The 24,941-nt window shown below is 48.1% G+C and overlaps 1 protein-coding gene across 4 annotated transcripts in view; it reads right to left on the bottom strand.

Moving 5' to 3' along the window:
• The window catches only part of svilb (supervillin b), a 40,923-nt gene that overhangs the window by 6,872 nt on the left and 9,110 nt on the right, over positions 1-24,941 (bottom strand). The window contains exons 3-29 of one of the 4 annotated variants that reach the window (XM_068605110.1): positions 24,450-24,541; positions 24,301-24,358; positions 24,049-24,197; positions 22,860-23,676; positions 18,324-19,640; positions 17,707-17,877; positions 17,455-17,492; positions 17,270-17,331; positions 16,939-17,075; positions 16,650-16,739; positions 15,305-15,602; positions 14,630-14,695; positions 12,662-13,463; positions 10,989-11,514; positions 8,688-8,820; positions 7,724-7,780; positions 6,543-6,620; positions 5,842-5,989; positions 5,545-5,640; positions 5,279-5,359; positions 4,902-5,079; positions 4,631-4,809; positions 3,816-3,971; positions 3,130-3,266; positions 2,363-2,510; positions 2,122-2,267; positions 565-740 (exon numbers count right to left, since the gene is read on the bottom strand). In XM_068605110.1, the coding sequence (XP_068461211.1) occupies positions 565-740; positions 2,122-2,267; positions 2,363-2,510; positions 3,130-3,266; positions 3,816-3,971; positions 4,631-4,809; positions 4,902-5,079; positions 5,279-5,359; positions 5,545-5,640; positions 5,842-5,989; positions 6,543-6,620; positions 7,724-7,780; positions 8,688-8,820; positions 10,989-11,514; positions 12,662-13,463; positions 14,630-14,695; positions 15,305-15,602; positions 16,650-16,739; positions 16,939-17,075; positions 17,270-17,331; positions 17,455-17,492; positions 17,707-17,877; positions 18,324-19,640; positions 22,860-23,676; positions 24,049-24,197; positions 24,301-24,358; positions 24,450-24,541 (6,336 nt within the window). The remainder of the gene's footprint in view (positions 1-564; positions 741-2,121; positions 2,268-2,362; positions 2,511-3,129; positions 3,267-3,815; positions 3,972-4,630; positions 4,810-4,901; positions 5,080-5,278; positions 5,360-5,544; positions 5,641-5,841; positions 5,990-6,542; positions 6,621-7,723; positions 7,781-8,687; positions 8,821-10,988; positions 11,515-12,661; positions 13,464-14,629; positions 14,696-15,304; positions 15,603-16,649; positions 16,740-16,938; positions 17,076-17,269; positions 17,332-17,454; positions 17,493-17,706; positions 17,878-18,323; positions 19,641-22,859; positions 23,677-24,048; positions 24,198-24,300; positions 24,359-24,449; positions 24,542-24,941) is intronic. The other 3 variants (XM_068605118.1, XM_068605126.1, XM_068605136.1) reach the window with 3 other exon arrangements.

Raw genomic sequence — 24,941 nt, 5'->3', positions numbered from 1 at the left:
TAGTTATATTAGTATTAATAGTGTTGTGGGGACATAAATGCATTCACATCACATTATGGGGACAATAGTTGGTCCACAAGAGTTGGTTTTGGGGTTAAATACAGGGTTCATACACATTTTGACCAATGCATTTCCATGACTTTAAACCAAATTTCCATTATTTTACACCAAATTTTCATGATTTAAACCAAATTTCAAGACTTTAAACCAATTCTTCATGACTTTAAACCAAATGTTCATGAGCAAACGTGTGAAATGTGTGTAAACAGTAAAAAGTGATAAAATGTATTTAAACTAACAATGAGGATTCAAAGCATACAGTAAACCTTAAATGACTCAAATGAATGAGACAATAGTTTGATTAAAAGAATAAACATTTATATAGATGCTGCTGATATTTGAGCCTCTTTTAAAATCACATTCATGATTTCAAACTCAGCGTAAATGAACACATGAATATGACACATTTACAGGACTTTTTCAGGCCTGGAAATAACCATTTAAAAATCCTCAAGTGAATAAAATGTAATTGTGTGTGTGTGTGTGTGTGTGTGTGTTTCTCACCTGGGTATGAGTGCGTTGCAGCCTCCAGGGTCCAGCGGGTTGACGTCACAGCAGGTGTAGTCAAACGTCCCGTTCCAAAGGTGTTTGGCGAGCTGGAAGGCCACTTTCCTCTGGGCCAGAGTCACCTCTTTGCCGTGCCACACGTACACCTCGCTGCCGAAGTCAAACACCAACACCTGCGGACGAAACACCTTGGATATGACGCGTGTGTAACCTGCACATGGATGTTTCACCGTGCTCCTCGTGACCGCAACACAAATAGATCAAATATATTGAAAAAGAAAGACTCAACAAGTGTGGCGCTCCTTCATTAAAACGCTAAAACAAGCGGTGTAACGGCGGTGCACGGCTCCTCCAGGTTGTTTTTCTCCCAGCAGCACAGATGGATGTAGGAGGTGCTCGCCACGGCACCTGCTGTTGCTAAGCGACAAATTTTTAAAAAAAAAACAGCGAGAAGCACGGAGCGCTGACGTGTTATAAATATTGATTTTGAGAGGCTGGTCGGCGCCCGACGGGAGAAGTCCACCACCAAGAAATCTTCCCATGTATTTATATATTTCATGACGTGACGCCGCATTATTCTGCTAATAATTCTGCTAAATGAAACTTATTTACTCCTAATCAGTGACTTTCACTGCTATATTCAGACGTCTCGTTGGACTGTCTCAGTGTAATCTTGCACACACACACACACACACACACACACGCGGCGTGTGTCCTGATAGCCATGAGAGCGGGGAATCCGTCCGTCTGAGAGACGGTGCAGTTCCTTTGTTATCATACCATGCCGACATGCCGATCCAAGGACGCCATGAGGCGGATGAAGCCATGAAGACGTCGCGCGGGCCTCTGTGTATTCATGATAAACTATTTCGCTCACTCGGCGCGCTGTCTCGGATGTGGGATTCGTGCTTCTGACTGCAACGAATAAATGTCCCGATTAATGATTTCACCACCAGGTTTATCCCTCATATTCAAGGACCGACAGCGGCATAGTTTTAAGGAACCGTGCGGATCGAAGGTCGATTACTGTTGAAAAATCTTCCCGATGCCGCAGTTTAGAACCGGCATCAAGTCGCTCGTGTACGGGATTCTTTCACCGGGCAGGTGGAGCATAAAATGATGCTGACATGGCTCATTTACTGACGTTGAACACAAATGATATATAAAAAGGAACTTCCACGTGTATCTTCTTGCACGAAATATATACTCGATCTTCAAAAAGGCCTTGATTCCCCATCCCTTAAAAATTCATACACTTTCAAGGACTTCTTGAAAGTGAAGATGAAGGCAGTGAGAGGGAAGGGAGGTCCAGAGGGGGTGTTTGTTAATATTTCAAACTTTTTTAGCGCTTTTCTAGGTACACAAAGACGCTTCACATTGGGGACAAGAGACAGAGAGAAGGAAAAAAGTTGAATTAAAATACCAATCTGTCTCCAGACGCCATCTTTAAAAGGCGTCGCGACGTTCCAGTCTTCTAAACACGGACAGCACATTCTCCCTCTTTAAATATAAATATAATAAAGCGATACGCTTTTTTTTTTTAGACCCACTGACCTCTTTGGGCGCCAGCAGAGAGCTGCGAGGGACCTTCCCCCACTCGTCGTCGTCAGGAACCAGCTTGTCGTCCAGCAGTCTGAAGATGCAGTTGGTTTCCACGATGGCGTTCTCGAACTGCTCGTCCTCCTCTGGCGGGCCGCCCGCTGTCGGCACAACAAGACGTGTACACATATATGTATATATAAATATAAATGATATCTGAGCGGCGACCAGAAGCCCCTTCTTCCCACGGCCTTACGCTGGTAAGCGGTCTGTCCCCCGAGGATCGTCCAGAACTGCTGGGCGTCCGGTCCTTGCGGGTCCACGCCTTCCTCGATGGTCTGCACCCGGCTCGCCCTGCAGCCCATGTCCTTCTTCGTCTGCAGGAAGGTGGCCAAGTCTATTGCCTGCGAGCCAGAAACAAAGAGCTTGACTTTTTTCTTAAATCTATTGAGGAACGAGGGATGGAGGGGGGAGGGGGGGCAGACCTTGGAAACGACTGAGTCAGGAGACGACGTGAGGTTACTGTGAACAGACTTGGCTGACTCGTGTTCAGGTTTTTAGGGACGCCAAAAGTGTTCGACTGAGCGACTGAGAAGCTCTTTTGTTTTTTAATAAAACACCTTTAGTTGTGGTTTTGAGAGTTGAATTTAGCATCTTTCAATGTCGGTTGTGTGTCTTGTTGTTCTGGTGTTTGTTCTTGTGATGTGTTTTTTGTCTGTTGTGCACTGTGAACCGTGTCTGTTGTTGTCTGTGGTGACAAATGAGTTTCCACACTGGAGATTAATAGAGTTTTCCATCTATCTATCTTGTGCATTAAAAAAATCGTAATAAAATGAGTAGACAGCACTGGACGAGGCGGCGGAGTAGAGACAGAAATGTTCATCTCATCGCGTCTAGACAGACGTCCTTTGGGGTAATTGTTCGCGCTGTAGCCTGAAAGTGTGTGTTTGATGGGGGTCACAGATGCGCCAGTGAATGACAGCGAGAGACCAACAAATACCAGACGAGACTCTTGAGACTCACCTTGGCCTTCTCGATGACGTTGGAGAACTCTCCCAGCCAGACGAAGCAGCGCTCCGGGGTGACCAACAGGAAGCAGTCGCCGCTGTTCAGCGACGACGCCCTCGGCTCCACCAACCTGGTCTGAACGTGGCGACGACCTGCGGGGGAACATTTTATCTATAAGTCCACTGATTTATAGGACATTACGTCTCGACAAAATTGAGGCATCAGCAGGAAAAATGGGGGAAACTGAGGGACATCTACGTGTGAGCAAAGGATATCCGTTTTAACACATAGCTAGCATTAGCATCATCATCGTTTTAGCATCAGCTGCACACCCAGCATGCTAAAGGAAACGATCCTGTGACATGCTGAAATCGAATGATTTCTGCACGCTACTGGACTTTTGTTGTGGCGCCGTTTCAGATTCGTCTGATGGAATTAAAAGGAACAGTTTCAACATTTTGGGAAAAATTAGCTGATTTGTTCTCCGATGGAGAGTTAGATGAGAAGCTCCACCCTCGTAGATATGAAGCTACCGCCAGTTAGCTTAGCTTAGCACAAAGACCGGAGGCGGAAACAGCCTGTCAGTGTGCATGTTGTTGGCGTAGGTCCGGGTTTTAATTAAGGCTTAACTTCTAGTATTAGTCTAAACCCTGGAAGGGGAGGAGCTGCGTGCGTGCAGCTCGGACAGGTTTTTTTTTTACCTTTGACCTGCATCAGCATGAGGTTCTTGTACGGCACGGCGCTGTTGTTGGACATCTGCTCGGAGATGTTAACGCTGCGCAGACTCACGCTGCTGAAGTTTTCTTTGCTGGCCAGACCCGCCAGAGCGGCGTCAGAGTACTCGGAGGATTTATTCGCTGGAATGAGAGAGTGCATGTTTTACAGAAGAGTAATTACAACCTTCAGATGGGGAGAGAAAAATAGAAATAAAGCTTCATTAAACTTTAGCCTGTTGAAAACTGAGGAACCGATGTGGTCTCCAGACCTCTTTTCCCTGTTTGAGTCGTCGTAGGAAGCCCAAATTGATTCCAATACTTGTGTTTATTGTGTGTACTTGTTCAGTAAAGTCTTGGGAAAAAAATGTATATCTGCAAAAAAAAAAAAAACTTTTAAAAGATATTGTGATCGTAACTGAAAATTCAGCATGATATGAGCCAGATTCCCCCAAAAAAGCCTCCTGGAGCGTCAATAAGACACCTTTTTGGAAAGATTAGGACCTAAAGAATCAGAATCTGCAACACAAACCACAATAAAACAAAGTGTTGTCCTGTTAGGAAGGAGATTCAGTCAAAAAACTGTGTCGTTCGGTTCAAAAATTGAAAAAATGACGTATTTTATGCCAAAAGATTGTCTGATTGGGGCATGCTGGGACTTAAAATGGGTTTCTTTCACCTTTCCAAAAGGTGAAAGAAACTAAAGCAGTGCAGGAAACACTGCGCCAGGCCTTGCTCATCTGAGGGTGCATTTAAATCTTTACCCAATACAAGAAAAAGAGGTGGACACGGACGTCGCTTACGCTCACTCTTCTCAGCCTTCATCCTCTTGCTCTCCAGCTGCGCCACGTTCAACCTCTGCTCCGTGTACTCGTGTCTGATGTCCTCTCTGGCCGCCAGTATCTTCATGGGGTTCCTGGACGCCCGGACGTTCCTGGACGGGCGCACCGCCCGCTTGTGCTGCCCCATGGCCGACGCCAGCCTGGACCGGGAGCAGAGGAAGAACACGCGTTACTCACGCATGCGTTTGGCTTCCACTCGGCCGTCAAATCACAGCTCCGGCGTGTGTTTTACTTGGGGCCCTGAGAACCGAAGATGGCGTCGAAATCCTCGTGGATCTCGATCCTGGTGGGCATGCGGGGAAAATCGGCGACGCGTCTGTAGAACTTGGAGAAGATTTCGTCATCCAGCTTCATGACTTCCTTCACGGCCTTCTCGGTGACGGTGATGGTGGTTTCCTGCAGACCGGCCACTGATCAACAAAAGAGAAACACTCCATGAGCCTTGAAACACAATAGTAAACACAAAACAGGGAGAATTTGCACAAAAGAAATAAATAAATAGTGTTCCCTTCTTTTAGAGATCTACTGCGAGCAAAAAGATGACACCAAACATTTCATAGCACATTTTATATCACGTAAAAAGCTTAAAGTTGGCGAGGAAGTTCATACCTTTGCTGTTCAGACGTCCCAAGAAGCTCTCCAACTTGTCTAGCTTCTTGTCCGATTCCATGTCTGATCTGGCCTCAATTTCTGTCAGGACATAATGAAATGTCACTCATCGAATTATCTTTAACTAAAAGAATAAACATCATTTTAGTATAGACATATCGTACAGTACATATGGTATGAGTTTAAAAGTGAAAAGCGTCGACCCCATGTGGTTAAAGCACTTCACACAGGAAGCTCCTCTGACTTGTACATATATTTAGTCTCACCCTCTTGTGGTTTGTTGACAGCCGGCACGCCGCTCTTGAGTTTGGTGGAGACCGGCGACAGGATGGGACTGATAACCGAGGAGGAGGCGGCCAGGCCTGCGGAGGCACGGACAGAAATTACATTTAATAACATGCATTTAATCAAAACACAGCAGTCAAAGTTTTGATTTCCACTCCCGCGCGTCGCTCGGTAAGTCCTCAACAAATCCCACCGAAGGAAGTGTGCACATCTGTGCGTGAAAAAGCGATTTGAAATGTCGCACACCTCCGTTGAAGACGGGCGGGTCGCACACTGACCTTTCTTGACCATGCGGGCGGCCACGGTGTACTGGGTGGAGTCATTGGCGGCCCCTCGGCCCTTTGTCTTCCAGGCATCCTCGCGGATTGAAATCATCTGTTTTCTCTCCTCGATGGATATCTGGGCCTCGATCTCGTCTCCGGTCTTCTGCACAGACGGGAGGACGTCAGAAGAAAAACCATCCGTCACGTCATGAAGGATTCATAAAGCGCCGCAGGGGGTCTCGAATGCAAAGCAGTGGACGGTCGGCGACAATATCGCGGTGCTTTTCGGTCATTTTCTCGACCGGTGCGAGAGCGGCATTCTTAACATGAGATCACAAGACGCTTCCAGACACCTCTGGCTCTGCTTCCCACGAGTCAGGAGAACTACACCACCTCCCACCGCAGCTCCACCGTGACTCCATGCGACTCCACTCCATCATTCATGTGGTCACAGCATCAAACCGAGCCTATATGAAAAGGACTGGACGCGCTAGCGCGTGCTCGGCGCGTGTCCTTTTCAGGCCGATACGAACATCTTCATGCCGCCGCAGCGGCGACGCCGTTGCGCCGAGTTGTGCTCATGCGGTCAGGATCGAATACAACTCGACGGCGCGCCAAAAGCGCCACCGAGGCGCCGCAAAACCAAGCAGAAAAGGGGAAGAAAAAGAGTCCGGTACATGCGGCGCATTGGAGCGTGCCAGGTAGCGTGTCCTTACCTGACTATGGTGGTCAATATACTGACACTTTTGGCCGAGGGGGATAGTAGGAGAGAAGGTGGAAGAGAAGACAGGTTCCTGAGGATGCAGAGGCGCATTGGCAAAGTGAGAGAAAGGAAAGCACAGGAGGAAATGGAGGAGAGGAAAGATGAGCATGCAGATGATGGAGGATGAGGGAGGGATGCAAAGTTAAACTACTCGCTGAAGTTGATCTGAAAGAGACGATAACGACTTCTGTGCAAAAGAAACTAAAGGTTGCATTGTTGCTTTTGTTCTTTGTGAAGCTTTTGGAGTCAGATTTGTCATCTTTAAGAAAGTTCGAGTCTCTTAAGAAGTAAAAATGTATTGTTTCTCAATTGTTTCCCCAAACAAAAGTAGTTAAAGGTCATTAAAGACAATGCACATGTGTTTTACTGTTAGTAACGAGCACCAAACTGCAAAAAGTCCCATATCAATAAATCACAGCAGCAGTGAAAACACAGCTTAAAAGGTGCATTAATAATTCATTATAATCGGTCTCAAAAACGTTATGTATAATTGATATATATTTATTAAATAAGTAATGGTTCACAAGTACATCTTTTTATCCTCTCAGATTCTTTAATTTGCATAATCTTTCAAGGCCTTGAGAGTCACAACTTTACAGGGAAAAAACAACAACAATAAACGCCCGAAAAAATAAAAGTATGAAGCAGAAAGGAAAGTTTTTTTTGTGACCTCCCATTAAATTTATTCTGCAACCACTGAAACACGGACTTATCTCCATCTTTCATGTACATGAATATGCGTATATTCCTTATGTATTACCTCTTTTATAAACTGTATTTATTTCTGTGATAGCCATTATTTCAATTTTGCAATAAGAGTACGGATGTTTCTCATCCATGGCCATAAATATCCATCCGGATGCTACAAAATGTCTGAAGAAAGTAGAATAAATATCATTGGACAGCAGTTTTAATTCAAGATGTCGTTATTAAATTCACTTTAACTATTTGTTTTCGACTATAAATGAAATGTTTTTGCCCCTTAAAGACAGACTCAGCGTAAGTTCCCTAACTCCATCCCGCCGCGTCGGTCGCGAGTGAAGAACGAGCCGCCGCTACACACCCACGGACTCGAGGGAAAGCGATCGCACACACGGTCCACACAACGCTGAGCTCGCCCACACCGGCTCTTACCCACAGCTGCTCAGACGCAGACACAGCGGCGTAGCCTTGAACGACCACCCCTTCCTCCTACAGGGGGTTAAACACAGGGGAAGTGATTGGTCAGACGGAGAGAGCAAAGGGGGGAGGAAAGGGGGGAGGGCATTGTCGCTGTAATGGGTTTAGGGGGTGAGACAGCCTGGAGGATTACCATCCAGGGTTTAAGCGGCTAGTTTCGCTCCAACTGAATACTAATGCCAAGAAGGGACGAACAAAAAGGTGTAAAATTTAGAAATGAGCGTTTCTTTGAGCGTTTAATTTAATTGCAGCTGCTGTTTTAACCGAAAGAGACGCATATTAATCCGAATTAGAGATTCTTAAAAGTTTTTTTTCGCCCAAATAAGCTTTCATTGTGACCACTGACGCCGGGAGCTTACCCAAAATCTAATTGTGGTTCAAAAAAAAGGAAAGAAAGAAAGAATCTATTCCCCCCCCAAAAAACCCTTGGAGACTGCTAATTCTGCAGCAGCAGACGGTCCTTCCTGGTTTTTGCAGCCTCTCGGGCGGGATGCTGCACTGATCTGGACCGCTGGGCTCAAACAACAGATGGACTGAAGGAGGAAATGAAGGGAGCACTTAGCTGAAGGAGGAAGGAGGACGGGAGCTGGCACTGTAACCGCGAAGGACGGGGGATGAACCGTGTTCACGCTGGTGAAAGCTACTTTTTTGTGTGTAAAATGTATGTTTTATCTATTTAGGGACACTTAATTATCATATGAGCTTTCAACGAGTCACAGGGGAACAGGAGAAGAGGAAGATTATGTGAACTTGGATCTAATTTTGTGGCGCAAAACTGTGGCGCAGAGATTTTTAGGGCTCTTTCCTAATCACAGCTCTACTGTGGCATCCATGAGAGCAAACAACACCAGCAGCTGTTCACACAAATACCATGAATGTGATATTGTTGTTGTTCACACAGGTGTGCGGAGGACTCTACCTTCTTCTCGCAGGTCTGCTCTGACTCCCATAGCTGCGTCTGCTGCTCGCTGGACGCCACCTGCACCGCTTCCTGTTTCTTGTTGATCCGGTTCCTCCAGTCTTCCTCGCCGCTCTTCTTCAGCAGTGCCACTCTGACAAAAACACAATTAGATTTTAAAAAAAGCAGCAAGCCTTCTTCTTCTTCATCTTGATTAAACCTCCACTTCACAGGCATCGTTACAAACTCATTAAGGAAGTTATTTCCGTTTGATGAAACAGAGTCTTGGGTTTGAATATGAAATATAAATCTGTGTGAACGTCATTGAAGCTTGAATGAAGCTCTGGAACAACCGAATACAAAATGCATGTAATACCAGCCGGATTTACCATAACGCCACCTGTAAGTAAGCTAAAAAGCTAAGCTAACGGCTAATTAAGAGCGGGGGGAGGAGGGGAGTATTTCCTAAATGTAGATTTAGTAAGAGACAGTTGTGTACATGTATTAGTATCCCAAAGTCAATGGTTTCCTCATGTTTTCTAACTTTTATATGACACTTTGGGAGGCGTTTTAGCACTGATTTTAAACCTAAACCAGAGTTTAAATTTAGGATCACGATAGAGTCTATGGAAAATATTACATGTCTGTATCCTGCATCCTCTGATTGACAAATAAAAAAGCATTGCAGTGACAGACAGGATGGACTGTTTTAACAAAACATTTAAAACGTGTCAAACTAGCTGCAAAAAGAGTCTTAGTGTGACGGGTTTGAATCGCTAACGCGTATGCTAATGAGGACAACACTTCCTCAGCTTTACCCCGTGAGTTTATTGACAGTTAATGTGATGAACCTAATAAATAAAAAAAAAACGCTTCTCTGTAATAATCATTCAAGAGTGAAAAACCAGGTCAGAGATTTCCGCTTCATAAACAGCAAAAGGGCCTCCAAAAAGAGCTGGAAAGGGACGACTGAGGGGTAAAAAAGAAAGTATGTCATCATCTCAGCTGCTCGTGTGGACGGCACAGAAAGAAACGAGGGCATCGGGAGGAATCTGCTGAATCTCAGAGGATTTCTCTGGCCAGAAACACAAATGTTCCTAAAAGAAAAGTCCAGTTTTTCAACCTCGCTGAGAGCCGACTGGATCCCGGACGCGTGAAGGGAATCAGGGCTGTTCAGGGACCGTCACGAGAAGCGTAAAGAGCAGCTCCTGACCGCCGTGCATGTGTGATGCTCACGGACGGAAATAGATTCGTCTCTAGTATCGCGTCGCTCACATCTTTTGCACGACTGCTGAGCATCCGCGACAAAATTGTGGTTCTTCGACGATTATCAACGGCCTTTTTTTTTGTTTTAGTCTCGGTCTGTCTCTTTATATTTATCCTCGCAACACACGTAACGCAAAAGCCGGAGCCTCGATATATATATATACGACTTATTAAGGAGAAAAAGGAGCAAATGGACGAGAAAAAAACACTTAATCAGAAACCAAAACATTAAATTTGGCCTTTATTTAATCGTGGTTACTTATTTCTTTTAAAAAAAGGAAAACCAGACAGATATTCCACTAGAAACACTAACAGAAGTGTCCTTCGTGTTGAAGGCTGAAAGGGTTTGAAGAGGGACTCTTCCACGGAGAGACTAAAATATTTTTGTTGGTCACATGACGGCATCGAGTGGGAGGCAAATGCAGCAAAGACTGACAGTGAAGACTGTGAAGAGAGCCGATAATGTAACACCATCAAAGTTACATCAGCGTTATTCTGGATTTTGCTGCCAAATTATCCCGTTTCTTGGTTGAAAAGAAATTCTTTCAGACTCCAGAGCTGCATTCAATGCAGCGTCCACATTTAGTCGATTAGCCAGTAAGATGAAAGTATCCTGTCAACAGGGCTCACACAGTTTGACCAATGCATTTATGACTTTAAACCACATTTCCATGAGCAGACACGGCGTGAAATCTGTGTGTGAACAGTAAAAAGTGATGAAATGTAGTATTTAAGCTAACAAAGAGGATTCAAAGCATACAGTGAACCTTAAATGACACATTTATAAACATTTATATAGATGCCTGTTTGTATGGCTGCTTATATTTTGAGCCTCTTTCTTTTTAAAGCGTATTCATTATTTCGGCGTAAATGAACGACATGAACACATGAATGCAACACATTCACAAGACTTTTACTACACTTTTCCAGGCCAGGAAATTCACTTCATTCAGCCATTTTTAAATTCCATGACCGTAAGAAGCCCTGCGTCAGTGAACATGGGCGTGAAGCCGACGGGCAACGAGCCGCTCTCGGATCCCCCGGCCGCCCACTCACCTCTCCCTGATGGACATCTGTTTGGCGGACATGTCGTCACACAGTCGTTCTCCAGACTCCGTTGGGGACAGCAGATCTCCAGAGTGGACGCTGTGGTCCTCGAAGTCCTCGTCGTGGTCCAGGGGCATGGACTGGGAGTGGACCAGCAGCGCCTGGGGGAAGGACTGCGGTTTGGGCGGCGTCTGCGGCGGCACCAGGGGTTTGGGCGGCGTCTGCGGGGGCGGGGCTTGCGTCTGCAGGGCTTGCGTCTGCAGGTAGGGCTTCGGGAGAGGCTGGACGAAGCCCTGAGGTCTGAGCTGGGTTTGCGGGGACTGAGAGAAGGGCTTGGGGTACGTCGGCGGGGGCTGGACGTCGGCTTGAGGTTTGGGCGCCGTCGGCGGCGGAGGCTGCTGGGTGAAGGGCTTGGGGAGCGTTTGAGGAGGCTGGAGGCCGGTTTGCTGCTGGCCGCTGGAGACGTGAGACACTGTCCTGCTGGAGGACACTACAGCCGTCAGAGGCCGCGGCGGCGCGGGACGATCCGGCACGTCTGAAAATAAGCAAACGGTATACAATCATGGAGTTACGCGTCTAGTTATTGTTTGATTCCCGATAATCCGCTGCGCAACCGGTACTCATCCCTGAAACACATGCATGCACATGCAGCTGGTTTTGTAGGCAGAGACGTGTGATTAGCGTCATACGAAGCCTGCCGTGTACAGGGCGCCGTTCACATTTTGGGGACTCGTCCTGCTCTTTGGAGACTGAACACTGGTACACACAAGGAACAACGACTTTACACTAGTCTGGAGTGGAGGTCGGGGGAAAGGTCAGTGGTCGGCACGTCGAGGAAAGTCGTGAAGCAATGCAAGTCGTCGACGATACAATAGTCCATTACTGAAGTGAATAAGAGCACGGGGCCTGCAGACAAGGCGTCCTTTGTGTCCTCTACCTGTTTCATGGAAGTGCCGGCCAATTGTTTCTGCACTCTGGCGCTGAGTGCTTTCATCTTTTCTCTGAACAGTGTTGGTGTGCATGCGTGCATGCATGGGAAAAAAGAAGAGAGCAACCCCTGGACACATTCTGCATTAGCACATAAAAACAGGTCAGGCCCATTGTACTGGATGGAGTATGCGCAGGGCTAAAGCCCACAGGCGGTGGTGATGTGGTGCACAGGGACCACAGCCCCAGTTAGAAGCCTGTGACAGTGAGCACAAACGCAGATTTTATTCATTTTTTAAAATCTTTTGCATCCGTAAACTGACAGTCAGCATGTCAAGGAAAGGGCTTTTCTCTTTCTAGACAAAGGGAGCCACGAGGCAAATGCATGGGGAAATATGCTAATGAGATGCAGCTTCAGACGCCTCTCTCTCTCTCTCTCTCTCTCTCTCTCGCTCTCTGTATCAGCCAAATCAAATACCCTCCAGCTGGGACAAGTGTGTGTGCAGCCGGCAGGAAGCAGTCATGCGTGGGAGCATGCTGCATGAGACAATGAGGGTAATGAGAACAGACCCTTCCCTAGACGCTTGATTCCACTTCTTTTTTTTTGTGTCACTCCCTTTCTCTCTTCCCCTTTACGTCCGCTCCGTTTTTTTTTTTTCCCACATTCCTCCTTTTTCACTCTCAGCCATTCACATCCCCTCTTCATCATCCTTCCACTTTTCTCCATCGCATATCTGTGCAAGACGTCCCCTTACCTGAGACGCCTGGCTGGCTGCTCCTGCCGCTGCTCTTCTCCTGCTCCTGTGTGGAGGCGGCGTGTGCTGCCTCTCTCAGGTGCCCTCCTCTTCCTCCTCCTCCTCCTCCTCCTCCTCCTCCTCCCTCGGCTCTGTCCTTACTCTCTTGGGAGTGTCCGTCCGCGGCTCTCCGGCTGCTGGGCTCCGGCTCCGGCTCGCCCCTCCACAAAGAGAGCTCGGCGGCGTGCTGAGGATGGGGATGCTGCCGCTGGTGTGCGCCGTCCCGGTCCCGGTCCCGGTCCCTGTCGGGGGAGTGCAGCTTTCCCTTAACGCTGCCGTCTTGGACCTCTCCTCTGGCTCCTCCCTGCTGTCCCCCCCGAACCTTATCCTCCTCCTGACGCTCTCTCCAGCTCTCCTCCTCCGCCGCCTCCCCCTGCCGCCTGTGACTCGCGGAGGAGGAGGAGGAGGCGGCGGCGGCGGCGCGAGGACCCCCCGCTCTCTGTCGGCTGTCGGGCAGGAGAGGGGAGGAGCGGCGCTCGGGCTCGGGGCGGCCGGGGTCCCCGCTCTGGGTCATGGAGAAGTACATCAGCGCCCTCTCCTGGTGGCCGCTCGAAGTGCCGGCAGCCTGTTGTTGGGCAGGGATGTAGGGCACGGCGGTGGCCTTCCCCGGGCGGAGACCGCCGCCGCCGCCGCCGCCGTCACTGCCGCCGCCGCCGCCGCCGCCGGGCGTGGCGGTCACCGTGGCTTGGGAGGTGACGGCCGCCACGGAGCGGACCAGGGAGGCGGACAGGGGCTCCATTTTGATCGCGCCGCCGTTTTTCAGCTGCAGGAACAGCAGGAATCATGTCAGAGATTTGAGGTGGATAGAATGACAACAGGAGGGCGGGAGGGAAGGGAAGGAGAGGAAGGGTTAAGTGGGATTGCGGCGGGGGAAGTTAGAGGTCGGTGGAGGTATGTGTGGATGTTACAGGTTGCGTGGAAGAATGAAGTGGGATGGTAAAAGAAGATGGATGGATGAGGGGAAGGACAGCAGCAATCAAAGCAAATTAGGGGAACAGATTTGAGTGGTTTGCTCGTGAAGCTGCAGCTGTGCAGCAACTCTGTCATTCACAAAATGGCAGCAGGAAGCCGAAGCACAGACCTTCACACAACTGAATCATGACGACAAAAAGACTCAACAAGGCATTCTGAAACTCAAAAGTACCTCCGCTCATTCACGAACAATCATGCAACGTATCATTCGGTTTGTATAATGCATGGAATAATCAGCGGTGTCCTTAATTAAAGGGAAATTACAGGATATTTCAACCTGCCATATTACCAATAACATGTGGCCATTGTGATTTTGTTGGTCGCGCTAACTTGACATCTGCTGTCGAGCAAGAAACAGTACCTAACCTTTAAAGTAGAGCTGGAAAATCACATAAAAAAGATCGCAAACTACTTTTTACATGATGCTTTCAGACAATATTTAAGGAAAATGTCTGATGTGATGTTTTTATGACAGCTGATCATAAAGAGGCTTCCCAGCGTAGATTTTACTGAGATGGAACGATCAAATAAGTTCAGAAAATGAGATTACTGCCTGTTATACAGCCTCAAAGGTCAGTAAAACGCATGTTTGTATCTTGAAATATGACCCAGCTCTTCTTCCGGCGCCGGTATTGATACTCAAACTCTGCACTGAATTACTCTCAATTGACTTTGACTGCAAAACAAGGTCTTTGCATTGAGCCACACGCTTCTCTGCACACGGCCAGAACCATCAACATACATTTATTTTGTGCCAGTTTATTCGCGTCGGGAGGAAGCCCGAATGAACGAGCATGCAGGACTTTCAGTCATCCGCTGCGCTCAGCTGCAAATGAGTAAGCAAGACAAGACAACACCGGTCACCGGCGGGACCGATCAGATCAATCAATCAGATCGTTGGATGCAACCAATCAGAAGCTCCGCTCAGGCAGCGGGGGGGAGGGGGAGGGGTCTTACATGTTCTCCCTGATTGGCCTTTAAGTCACCGTTAGACACCGAGGAGGTTACCGGCGGCTCTGCTTCCTGTGTGGACACCAGCGACAGGCTATGAATGGAGGTGACGTCTGGCTCCTACAAAGCGCCTGACACTGAGTTTTTCTGGGACAACATGTCTGCGTTTCACTGCATATCAATGGTGGACAACGTGTCGGTGTACGGTGGTGACATATCGGACGATGATTAGGCAATATGTATATTTAACACAGTATTTTTAACTTCCACATGTCAATTGCTGGCCATTCATGACATTTAGAGGCTAATGTTTGAAAAAGCAAAAGCCAAACGAACCCTGTGACTCACAAAGAGAAACTGGTGACCTGGAAGTGACTCATCCTTCAGGCCTTTTTACACTTTAAGAAGACCTCGCACGCAAAATGTTTTAATTTAAATAAAAATCTAATTCTGTTCTACTGAACCACTCCCAAATAGTTGGTATAGTATTGTGCTAATTTCATGTTTCTGTGACTTTTTTGTCATTAAAACTCGTTCATTCATTGTTAGTTGTGATCAGGATGGTGAGGGTTCAGGAAACAAGAAGACAAAAGTAAATCGATTGTAATGTTGTGAACTAAAAATCTACTGAACTAGAGCGACTGCATTACGCCTGCAAATGTTCTTTCTTCGTACTTTTACCTGATCCACCTCTCCCTGGGTGATGGGTTGAGTCTGAAACCGGGCGCTGGCCCGGCGCTGGCGGGTGTCTCCTCGGGCGCCCTCGGCGGTCTTGCCCGCGGGCCGAGCGAGGCGGTTGAAGAGCGCCATCTTCTCGGCCAAGGTGAGGGTGGACAGGTCCGGCTCGGCGGAGAAAAACTCCAGGCCATCGCCCTCTGTCCCAGCGCCGGGGGCTGGAGCTGGTGTCCGGTGCTCATGGGTCTCCTTCCCCTGATCCTGGACTGCCGCCGAGTCTGGCTGCGAGGAGGCCGGGACGATGCTGGGTAGTGACAGAAGAGGTTTGGGTGTAACTCTTTTAAGAAGCGCTTGATTTCTGCTTCTGGCCGGCAGAAGATTTTAAATTGTAAGTATATGAGATTTAATATATGGAGGGTTGTACATCATGTTGCCTTTGACTTGAATTTTTAGATATCCTATGACATGGACGACCGAGAATCTGCATATATAAATCAAACGTGTTCTTCCGCTGACTATACATTCATGCACAAACCAGCGAGCAGGTAAATAGCTGTGACCACTGTGTCAGATTACAGGCGCAGCAACACAGACGTAAGTAGATCAGCGTGCATATGCCAGATAATCATATAATGCACTGGGATGTTTGCAGGGGGTTAGGGAGATCTGGCAGCAGCGTGCTAAGTTAAACCTAGGTCCGTAAACAAACTGCAGGACACGTGAACCTGGACCTGCAGGGGGCTTTAACCGACTCCCCGTCTGACCTTTCCGTAAGATATGCAACCCTTTTTTTTTTTTTTTTTTGTGACCTGAGCGTGAGAAACGCTGCGAGAGGGAATGCTTGGAAACTGGGCACGGGATGTGCCGAGTGAGTTATAGCTTTAACGCCGACTTCCTTCCCCTATAAGGTGTAGTAACAAGGTAAGAGGAGCCGGACGAGCGGATCGGCCAGGAGAGGGAGACAGAGAGTAAAATGTCTCAGTTGGTTGCAAGAGTCATAATGTAAATATGTCAAGGGAGGGGTTAGCTTTGTTTATAGTGGAGTTGAAAAGTTATCTAAAGGGTGAAATACATTAATTTGAGAGCGCCTTTCTGACTCTTATATATTCTCACATTTTGAAAAACACAAAGAGATATTTAAAGGTGTTGATTCAAATATAATACAATTCTATTGAACCCCATATATGGTCTTAGCCAATAGAGGTTCATCTACTATAATGCTTTCATTGAACTGAGATCATACATGTTTCCCAACGAGCACAGAAAACATGATGTTTAAGTGAGCATGCGACACATGCACGCTCATGCAAAGCGGATGCAAAGCACGTGTAAGCAGGCGGCTCAGCTGTACCTGATCACACTGGTGCTGACGACAGTGGGGCTGGAGACGCGAGCGACGCGAGTGTAGACGCTCAGAGGTTGTGACGACGTGGCGGGATCACTTAAAAGGGGGCGGAGTTGAGGGGAGAATGGAGGTACAGATGTCAAAGAAACTGTGAAATACAGATAATGCAATGCAAAGAAGGAGAAGGAGGCGAGAACAGGTAGAAGGATAAGATAAAGAGGTGCGAAAGGAAACTAGAAACAGATTATTGGACAATACAGCTAAAAATTTGCAATCAGCACAATCTAAGATCTACCTTGAAGCATTGTCCATCTCCCTGTTGGTGACGGGTTGAGTGTTTGACCGATCCTGGACTCTTCTCAGGCGCCTTTCCACGGCGGCGTTTCGAGAGCGCGGTTTGGGAATACTCCCGTCTGATGTCCTTTCCAGCTCCTGCAGGATCACGTCAGGAAAAACATATATATGTGTACATTTAAAGTTCCATGATTAACCAGTTAATTAAATATTGAAACTTCAATCGACACAAATAACAAAATCCATTTTTTTTTGTTTTGAGATTGTGGTCAAACAAACGATTGCTCATTCAAAAACAAACAGTATGAATGAACAGGAAGTAGGAAGTGTACCCTGAAGAGAGACCTCTTGGCGGCCACGCTCATCTTGGCTCTATCGTCCAGTTTCCCTTCATCTAGTGAAAAGGAAAGATTGATTATGTCACGTGACATCAACTGTATTTAAACCTTTGGCAAAATGTCATTATCATTTTCTTTATAAATGAGGAATTAGATGTGCATGTATGCAGTAAACAGACCTTCAGGATCCTGCAGCAGTGACGGGCTGAGACGAGACCTGCAGAAGAGAAGAACTGTACGTCAAGCATCAGCATTGAAGACCTTTTTTTCATGTATTTGAGGAACCATGATGTGATTTATCATCTGAAGGCCAACCGATAACCACTCTCCACCATGCAAATCCGTGGAATAAATAAACAAATCATGTACAAAATAAAAAATGCTTGTGAAGAGCTCCTGCTGATCGCTGCAGAGAGCTCCCCCCCTTGTACCTATCTGACTCCAGCCGCTCTGCAGACGTGATGGGCTGGGTCCTAAACCTCTCCGACAAGCGACTTTCTCCTGGAGTGATGTAGCGCCGAGGCCTCCGAGCGACCCTGTCCCGCTCGCCGCCGCTAGCCGGGTCTACCTCCATTGCTGACAGATCAGCTTTAGTGCTCTCGCTTTTATAGATTTTAGAAAGATTGACGAGGACAACAACAAAAGAGGAAAAGTGAAGAAAACTATTAACGACCTTTTTGGTTTTAGTAGACCAGAAACTGCACTCAAGTTAGAAGAAACGGGGTCTCACACGTTGGTATTGGTGCACACGCTGAGCACAACACAACCGCGAAGACACATTTCTCAAAGTTAACATGCAGCAGCAGGCAACTTCCAAAGCGTACCTTGCAAGAGCCGAGTCTGACTTTCGCAAGTAAGTTAAGCTCCAAAAAAAACAAAATGGCAGACACGCCGATGAACACGATGATGGTACATGCCGCGGATCATTCTACCAGCGTTATTTTTTCTTGGATCATGGAGGATTACGTTTTTGCAACAGCTTACTAATGCAGAGTTAGAGTTGGTTATTTAGCGATGCAACACGGAGCCCATGCCAGTGTGGACCTACAACTCAGGTTTCCGGTTGGCATTCTCCAGATACGAGTGCCGCAGCTGTGCCACCGACACCCTGGTGTCCAGGGAGCCCATCTCCTCGTTGGACATCCCCGGTGGAGGCATGGCCCTCAACGCCTCTCTGCTGGTCGCTGCCCTCTCCATGCGATACGTGGCAGAATGCTGGCTTATGCCTATATCCGACATGGCGCGGGTCCTTATCTTGGGTTTGGGACCCGCTCTCATCTCCACGGTTCTTTGTTTGGCTTGAGGCAAAGAGGAGCACTTCTGGAGATGGGTGGCCGAGTCGAACGTCTGGTTGCCCGATGGGTCCGGCCGCTGCTGCCGCCGCCTCTGGGGCTCAAAGTCCAGTTGGGGCTCTTGTTGATTTCTCCGGGAGTCTCGCTGCTGAAATGGAGGCTCTTGTCTTTGGAGCTCAGGCTCCTGCTGTCTCTGAGGGTGCGGTTGTTCTTGAGGCTCTGGCGGCTGTCTCGGCTGGTCGTACTGACGCTGCGTTGGAGGTTCTTGCTCTTGAGTTTGAGCAACGTGTTGTCTCGGTCTGGGTTCGTACTGTTGGTGCTCTTGCTGCTGAATTTGGGGCTCGTGATGGTACACAGTCTCGGAGGGTTGATGCTGCCTGGGCTGCATCGATCTAAACACTCTCTCCTCTTGGCTGTCATGGTTAGAGAGACGCTCTCTCCCTCTTTCTCTGATCCTCTCGACGTTTCTCTCCCTCCCCCTCTCCCTCCCTCTCTCCTGATCCCAGTCCTCCTCGCCTCGACTCACCCTCCTCTGTTCTGGGCTGTAGTTCTGCCAGTCCGCGTCTTCGTGACGCCCCCTGTGAGGCTCGTCCACGCTCTTTTCCCTTCGGCGGATCTCCGAGGGCAGAACGGCCTTCCTGCTCTTCAGCAGGCCCTCCGTGTGGGCCTCCTCCTTCAGGGCCTGCCTGGCCTCCGATCTGGCCTCCCTGTGGGCGGCGTGGATTTGGTCGGCACTCACTCTCCTTCGCGGTGGCACCTCGGGAGGTCCGGGAGGTTTGGCAGCGGCCACTGGAGCGGGCAGGGCCAGATAGGGCTGAGCGTCAACGGCGGGGCCGGTGTGTTGGTACTCGGGGATGGACAGGGGGTAGGCCGTTTGGCCGTGGGCAGCGTGGTGGCCTGCGCTGGGCTGAGGCTGGGGAACGGTCCTTTGCTCGGTGGGTTCTGAGCGTTGCGGGGCGTACTGAGCGTTGTTCCCCTGAGGACGGTGTCTGTTACCCTGGTGCTTGTCCGGACTCCAGTCGGGTGGCCTCTGGACAATTTCGTCCCTGGACAAACGTTCTCTTACCCGGATTCTTGGGGACATAAAAACGGATAAGGGACAACTGAGATTACAGTTCAGTTTAAGACCTTCGGCATTCTCCGAAGTCAAAACTCAAATCATACAAGAGGGGACTAAAGAGCATACACCAAGCTTTTAATCTGAAGGGACACAATGAATGGTAAATGATTAAATACACGAGCCAAATGTATTATCCAACAACACATTTTTGCTCTGGATGAGCACAGCCATCTGCTACTTTCCGAGGCAGCCGATAGGACAGACAAACTTAACAACCGCAGCTCAAATCCCCCAAATATTCATTGAATTAAACGTTGCATGCGCTTAATTTAATTCTCGCTAACAATTGTGAAAGCCTATTGCATAAAAGTTTATGAAAAACAAGAGTATCATGGGACCAACTTGAGCTCTAAAATCCGACAGTAGAATTGCCACAAGGTCAAGTCGCACCGTGCCCTGGATTTCTAAGTTCAAACATCTCTCTCCCTCTCTCGCTCCGAGGTCTCCATGCCAAAAAAAGTAAGCCAAACTATTTTCATCTCCAACCTTCTGAACCCTGGTAGCCAAAGGTTGCTGTAATCTCATTGTGGACCACTAAGCCAGACATAATTGATGGGCCTCTGCTTTATCTGACATGGCATGAAGGACTTACACAGTGCTCGTGCTACACGAGTACACGCTAACGCAAGCTAGCACAAGCAGCTGATAAGGCCACCAAGACCCGTCGGTGTCTGAACATACATGGGACATACTAGCTAGAAAACGTCCTCTTTTGAAGACACATTCGACATTACCAACAAATAGACTTTGTGGTTTTACGTGATCTTTACTGACACTATAAAAGGTGCTTGCTGGACAGCATGCTGTGAATTTCACCTGTCCATACGGCTCAAAGGCTGGCCGTGGGCTTTCATCCCTTTACAGGGCTATTAGGAAGCTATCTGGGTCACAGTCCAGTCCAGAAATACATGTATACTCAAGGACTTCAACGGCAAACCAAAACGGAAAAAAAAAAAAAATCTGCTTTAATGTTTCTCTCTAGAATCTTTTCAGCACCAGAACGTATCGGGTAAGTTAAAATAAAATGATTTATCTTATGCAACGACATAGTCAAAGTCACTGACAGGGTACGAGGATGTAATTTCATGAGGTTTATCGGGCCAGAATCTGAGAAAAGGAGGGAGGGAGTGGGTCGGGCGGGGGATGTGAGCGCGGCATCAGCTGACAAGTGCTGAGTCAGTCGGTCCACCACAGGCTGACGGGGTCAGCGCATCGACCTGACTAATGTTGTCACCCCATCAACTCTGGTTCACTAACTCCACTCAACTGCTCGTGAAACCCAGTCGCAACTAATTTAACACGGCTTACGGCACCGCGCGGACGAACAAATGGACAGTTTTTACAGAGTTCTGGGTATGTTTGTAGAAGCTAATCGGGGTCAAACACCCCTGTTTTAAGTGAACAAAAAGGAATCTAATGGAACAAGACTTTAACCAAATTGTTATGTTTGATTCTCAATGGGATGGAGGTACGAAATCACAATTATTCTGTTGTTGAAGTGTTCTTAAGAAGGGTGCTTTTTCCGCTTTCTTTCAAGCTGGCCTTTACTTTGCTATTTTGACAGTGATTTGAATAAATAGGATAATTGTGGTTTTTTGCCTTCATGACTTTCATGTATGCTTTAATCTTGAGTTTGACAAAATCTTTCAAAAACAGAGTGAATCTTTGGATGAATAAATGCTAGGACTAAGTTTTGGGATACAAGTTGTGTCAGTTGAGGAATGCAAATTATACTTTACACACCAGTTAATAAGGCAAGTATTGCTTAATGTTAGAAAGTACATTATCAAACAAGCTAGCTGCATGTCCACGCATAACGTGATTTTAAAAAACTGGCTTACTATTTCTTACTTTGCTCTTTTTATGGTGTCTCCAGAAGTGTTATGGCAATTTGTTCAGAATAATTAACACTTTTTACGACCTGTGACAATGGTTTGAAGCCATTTATTGCCTCTTTCATGTGTTTTAAGACAGACAAATGACGAGTGAAAGAGATTAGAGTGCAAGGAAATGGAAACGAACACATGAACCCGGTGGACGACGGGGCTTTGTGATGGTTTTTTTACGAGCGGACATTACCTTGGAGGCCAGCTGGAGACCGTCTGAGTGTCACTGTCTGAGTCTGTGCTGAGAAACCAGTCGCTCTGTGACAGGGCGGCCAGGCTAAAAAGATGACGCGGTGACAGGGTTAAAAACCCTTTACAGAGTATTCTGATCAGTCTTAAAAGATCAGCACTGATCTGCTGAACCGCTATCATGGTTATTTTACGTTACAGACAGGGATCAGTGTAAAATGTGCACTTTTGCACATTTAAAATCAAAGGTTTGTCACTAAAGTGTGACTATTTTCAATCATTTACACATTATATTATTCATGAGTCATTTTGTCATCATGTCAATTAATGACTTCACTTGACAAATATAACAAATCTCATCCCTTTTGTGGTATCGTATTCATTTTTTTGTTTAATATAAAGTGACATAAGCTCTTTGCTAATAGATCAAGAGGTCACCTCTCGGGCCATGCAGGGAAACGATATCCGCCCTGCAGAAACCCACCCGGCTATCAAGCCTGCTGCCCTGCAACCTTTTCACCGACGAGCTCCCCAGAGCACCTTTCCATGTGAGTCGGACCTGCAGTCTAGAAAAGATCCTGAATACTGGCACAGTGGTGGCCGCAGCCGGCTAGTTTTGCTCATTATGGTTGTGAAAATGTACCGCACGCTCCTTTTGGAAGTGACTAGCAGCCAGTGGATGAGTCTAAATACTGTCAGGAAAACAGGTTCATGTGGTTTAAACACTCAACATGACTGTAGACACAACATCAGACTTCTAATGGTGAGATCGCTCCCCGGGCGGCTTCACACAGTCGACAGAACGACCCAAAGAGGAATGTATATACAATAATATATACAATCATAGTGGGGTGGCAAAGACACAGAAAGTGTGCGTTCTTAAGTCTTGTGTCATGTGAGACTTTTCGAGGAGCTAAATACAAAATCGGGAGCATTTCCATTGACTCTCAACGGCTCTCAACATGGCGACGGCTAAGCCGGCGGGTATGCAAACTAAGCTATTTATATCCTATCAAATCTTGAGAAAGAGTTGTCGGTGTTACTTCACGTATTCACGTATGTTCTCGCCCGTTTTTTGTTTTTTTCCATGAACTCACCCCTGTCTGTTGAGGATGCTCTGGGCCTGCTGCTCTATGAACAAATCCCCAGGTGAGATGCCGTAGCGAGTGGATGGCAGGGAGGCCCGGCGGGCGGTGCGAGGGGAGCTGGGTACCGCCGCGATGCTGTAATCCCTGGTGGAGGCGGGGCTTGGCTCCTGGTGGGCGGCGTCCTGCTGCTGGGACTGAGGAGGATGCTGCTCCTGGGTTCTGGCTCTGGAAGCGGTCGAGCGCTCCGGAGCCGCACCGCGCCGATAGTTCTCCATGTTCATCGCTCTCTCCCGCTCCGAAAATCGTCTGGGCCTTTCTTGTGTCGGGGGAGAGGCTTGGTTGGAGTGGGCGGGGCCGGAGGTGGAAACGGGCGCAGGGTCCGGGTGCATCCTCATGTAAACCCTTCCCACTCCGGCGCGGTACGGCACCCTGGGCTCCCGTCCCGGTTCCTCGGCCTCCTGTCTGTCCCCCTCTCGCCTGGAGGTCGGTTGTCGGTCGGGGGCGTCCGCGTCTCGCCGAGACCGGTAGCGCGGCGTGTAATCGATGTCCGCCTCCTGATCCAGGAGGATGCCGTAGCGCTCCGACAGCTGCCGGCGGCGCTCGGCTTTGTAGCGGGCGATGCGTTCGGCCTTGGAGCTCAGGCTGGCGGCGTTAGCCGGGCCAGACGTGGGCGTAGAGGAGGTGGATAACGTCACCGGGTCGACGTACACCAACATCGGCTCCTGGCGGCCGCCGCCGCCGCCGCCGCCTTTGACCTGAGGTGATCTGTCGAGAGGTGACAGCTGCTTCTGGGGCGCCTCCAACTCCTCTCGGCTGTAGCGCCTCACTGCGGTAAATAGAGGAAACACTTGATTACACACCGGCAACCGTGTCCAGGTGCATATCTGTGGTCCATCCACGTACGCACGTATGAGGCGACAAATGTGGCATTATTCCAACAAGACACATCACGGGTGTTTAGATCAATTAGTGAATTCACGCCTCATGCAAGGTTTTAGTTTTCTCCTTTTCAGTGACACCGATACATTCAATAAACCTGGATAGGCGGCAACGTTTATTCTCCAACGTAAAAAAACGTGGTTTACAAATACTGAAATGACAAACAGGAGCTCGGTTTCCAACATATCGGCAGAGCCAATCCAAGTCCAACCGAAGGAAGCCTGGTTTTGTTTCGGCAGTGCAATCGTGCCATGCTTACCCATCACACAGGGCTCACAGGGATCTGAGGCGCGGGTGTACCGCGGAGGGTCCTCCTCCAGCATCCTGTTGGCGACCATACCGCCGGGCACCAGCGCAGGGGGAGCGTCGCTTTCCATCCCCTCCAGGCGCCGGGCTATCCTCTCCTTCCTTGTCGACAGGGAGGAGGCAGAGGTTAAAAGGTCAGCCGGCAGCTGCTCAGTTAGTGGGTTAGCTTCTATGGAAATATTCAAGTCGTGAGATCTGAAGATACCTGTTCATTCCCAAGTCCTTTGCGGCAGCTCCCTCAAAGTGTTTCTTCAACTCTGAAACTGAATATTAGAACATGTCAAAATGTATTTTTTCACAATCAACAACACGATCTCGTCTGCGTTATTGTGCGTGCGTGGACACGAGGCGCACCCTTGGGAAGGACGGCCAGGAGTTTGGCATCTGTATCTGAAACACTCTTGACCAAGGCGGTCTTGTCACCCAGGGAGAAGTCACTCTGAAAACTGAACGAGAAGACAGCGTCACAAACCCGCCATCAAGAGGAACTTATCACAATCTGACAATGTATATTTAGCTTAATACGTCCCTCTCAGGAGGATGAGTAGCTGCTTTACTGATGAAAGATGATGAAACAAATCAGTACATTGTTCCTTGATGTCTATTTCAGCCGTCCACACAACTCAGAGGCCTGGTCTTAAAGAGAGGTGGCAGGTAAAGGTGAAACTCAGCCGGTGTTACTTCCCGCCAGGATCCAGCTTAATTAAGAACGAGGTCACAGAGTCCTGACTCTGCTCCAGTAAGAAGCAGACGGTCAAAGGTCTGAATTAATGCCATTACATATCACAACCAACAGGTCACTGGATGAATAAACCTCACCTTGAAACTACTTTCATTTATATATAT

This window comes from Clinocottus analis, unplaced genomic scaffold (genome assembly GCF_023055335.1).
Source record: "Clinocottus analis isolate CAN_PGR_092001 unplaced genomic scaffold, fCliAna1.0.p SCAF_11, whole genome shotgun sequence".
Classification (NCBI taxonomy): Eukaryota; Metazoa; Chordata; class Actinopteri; order Perciformes; family Cottidae; genus Clinocottus; species Clinocottus analis.
This window is presented reverse-complemented; position numbering and strand designations above follow the sequence as displayed.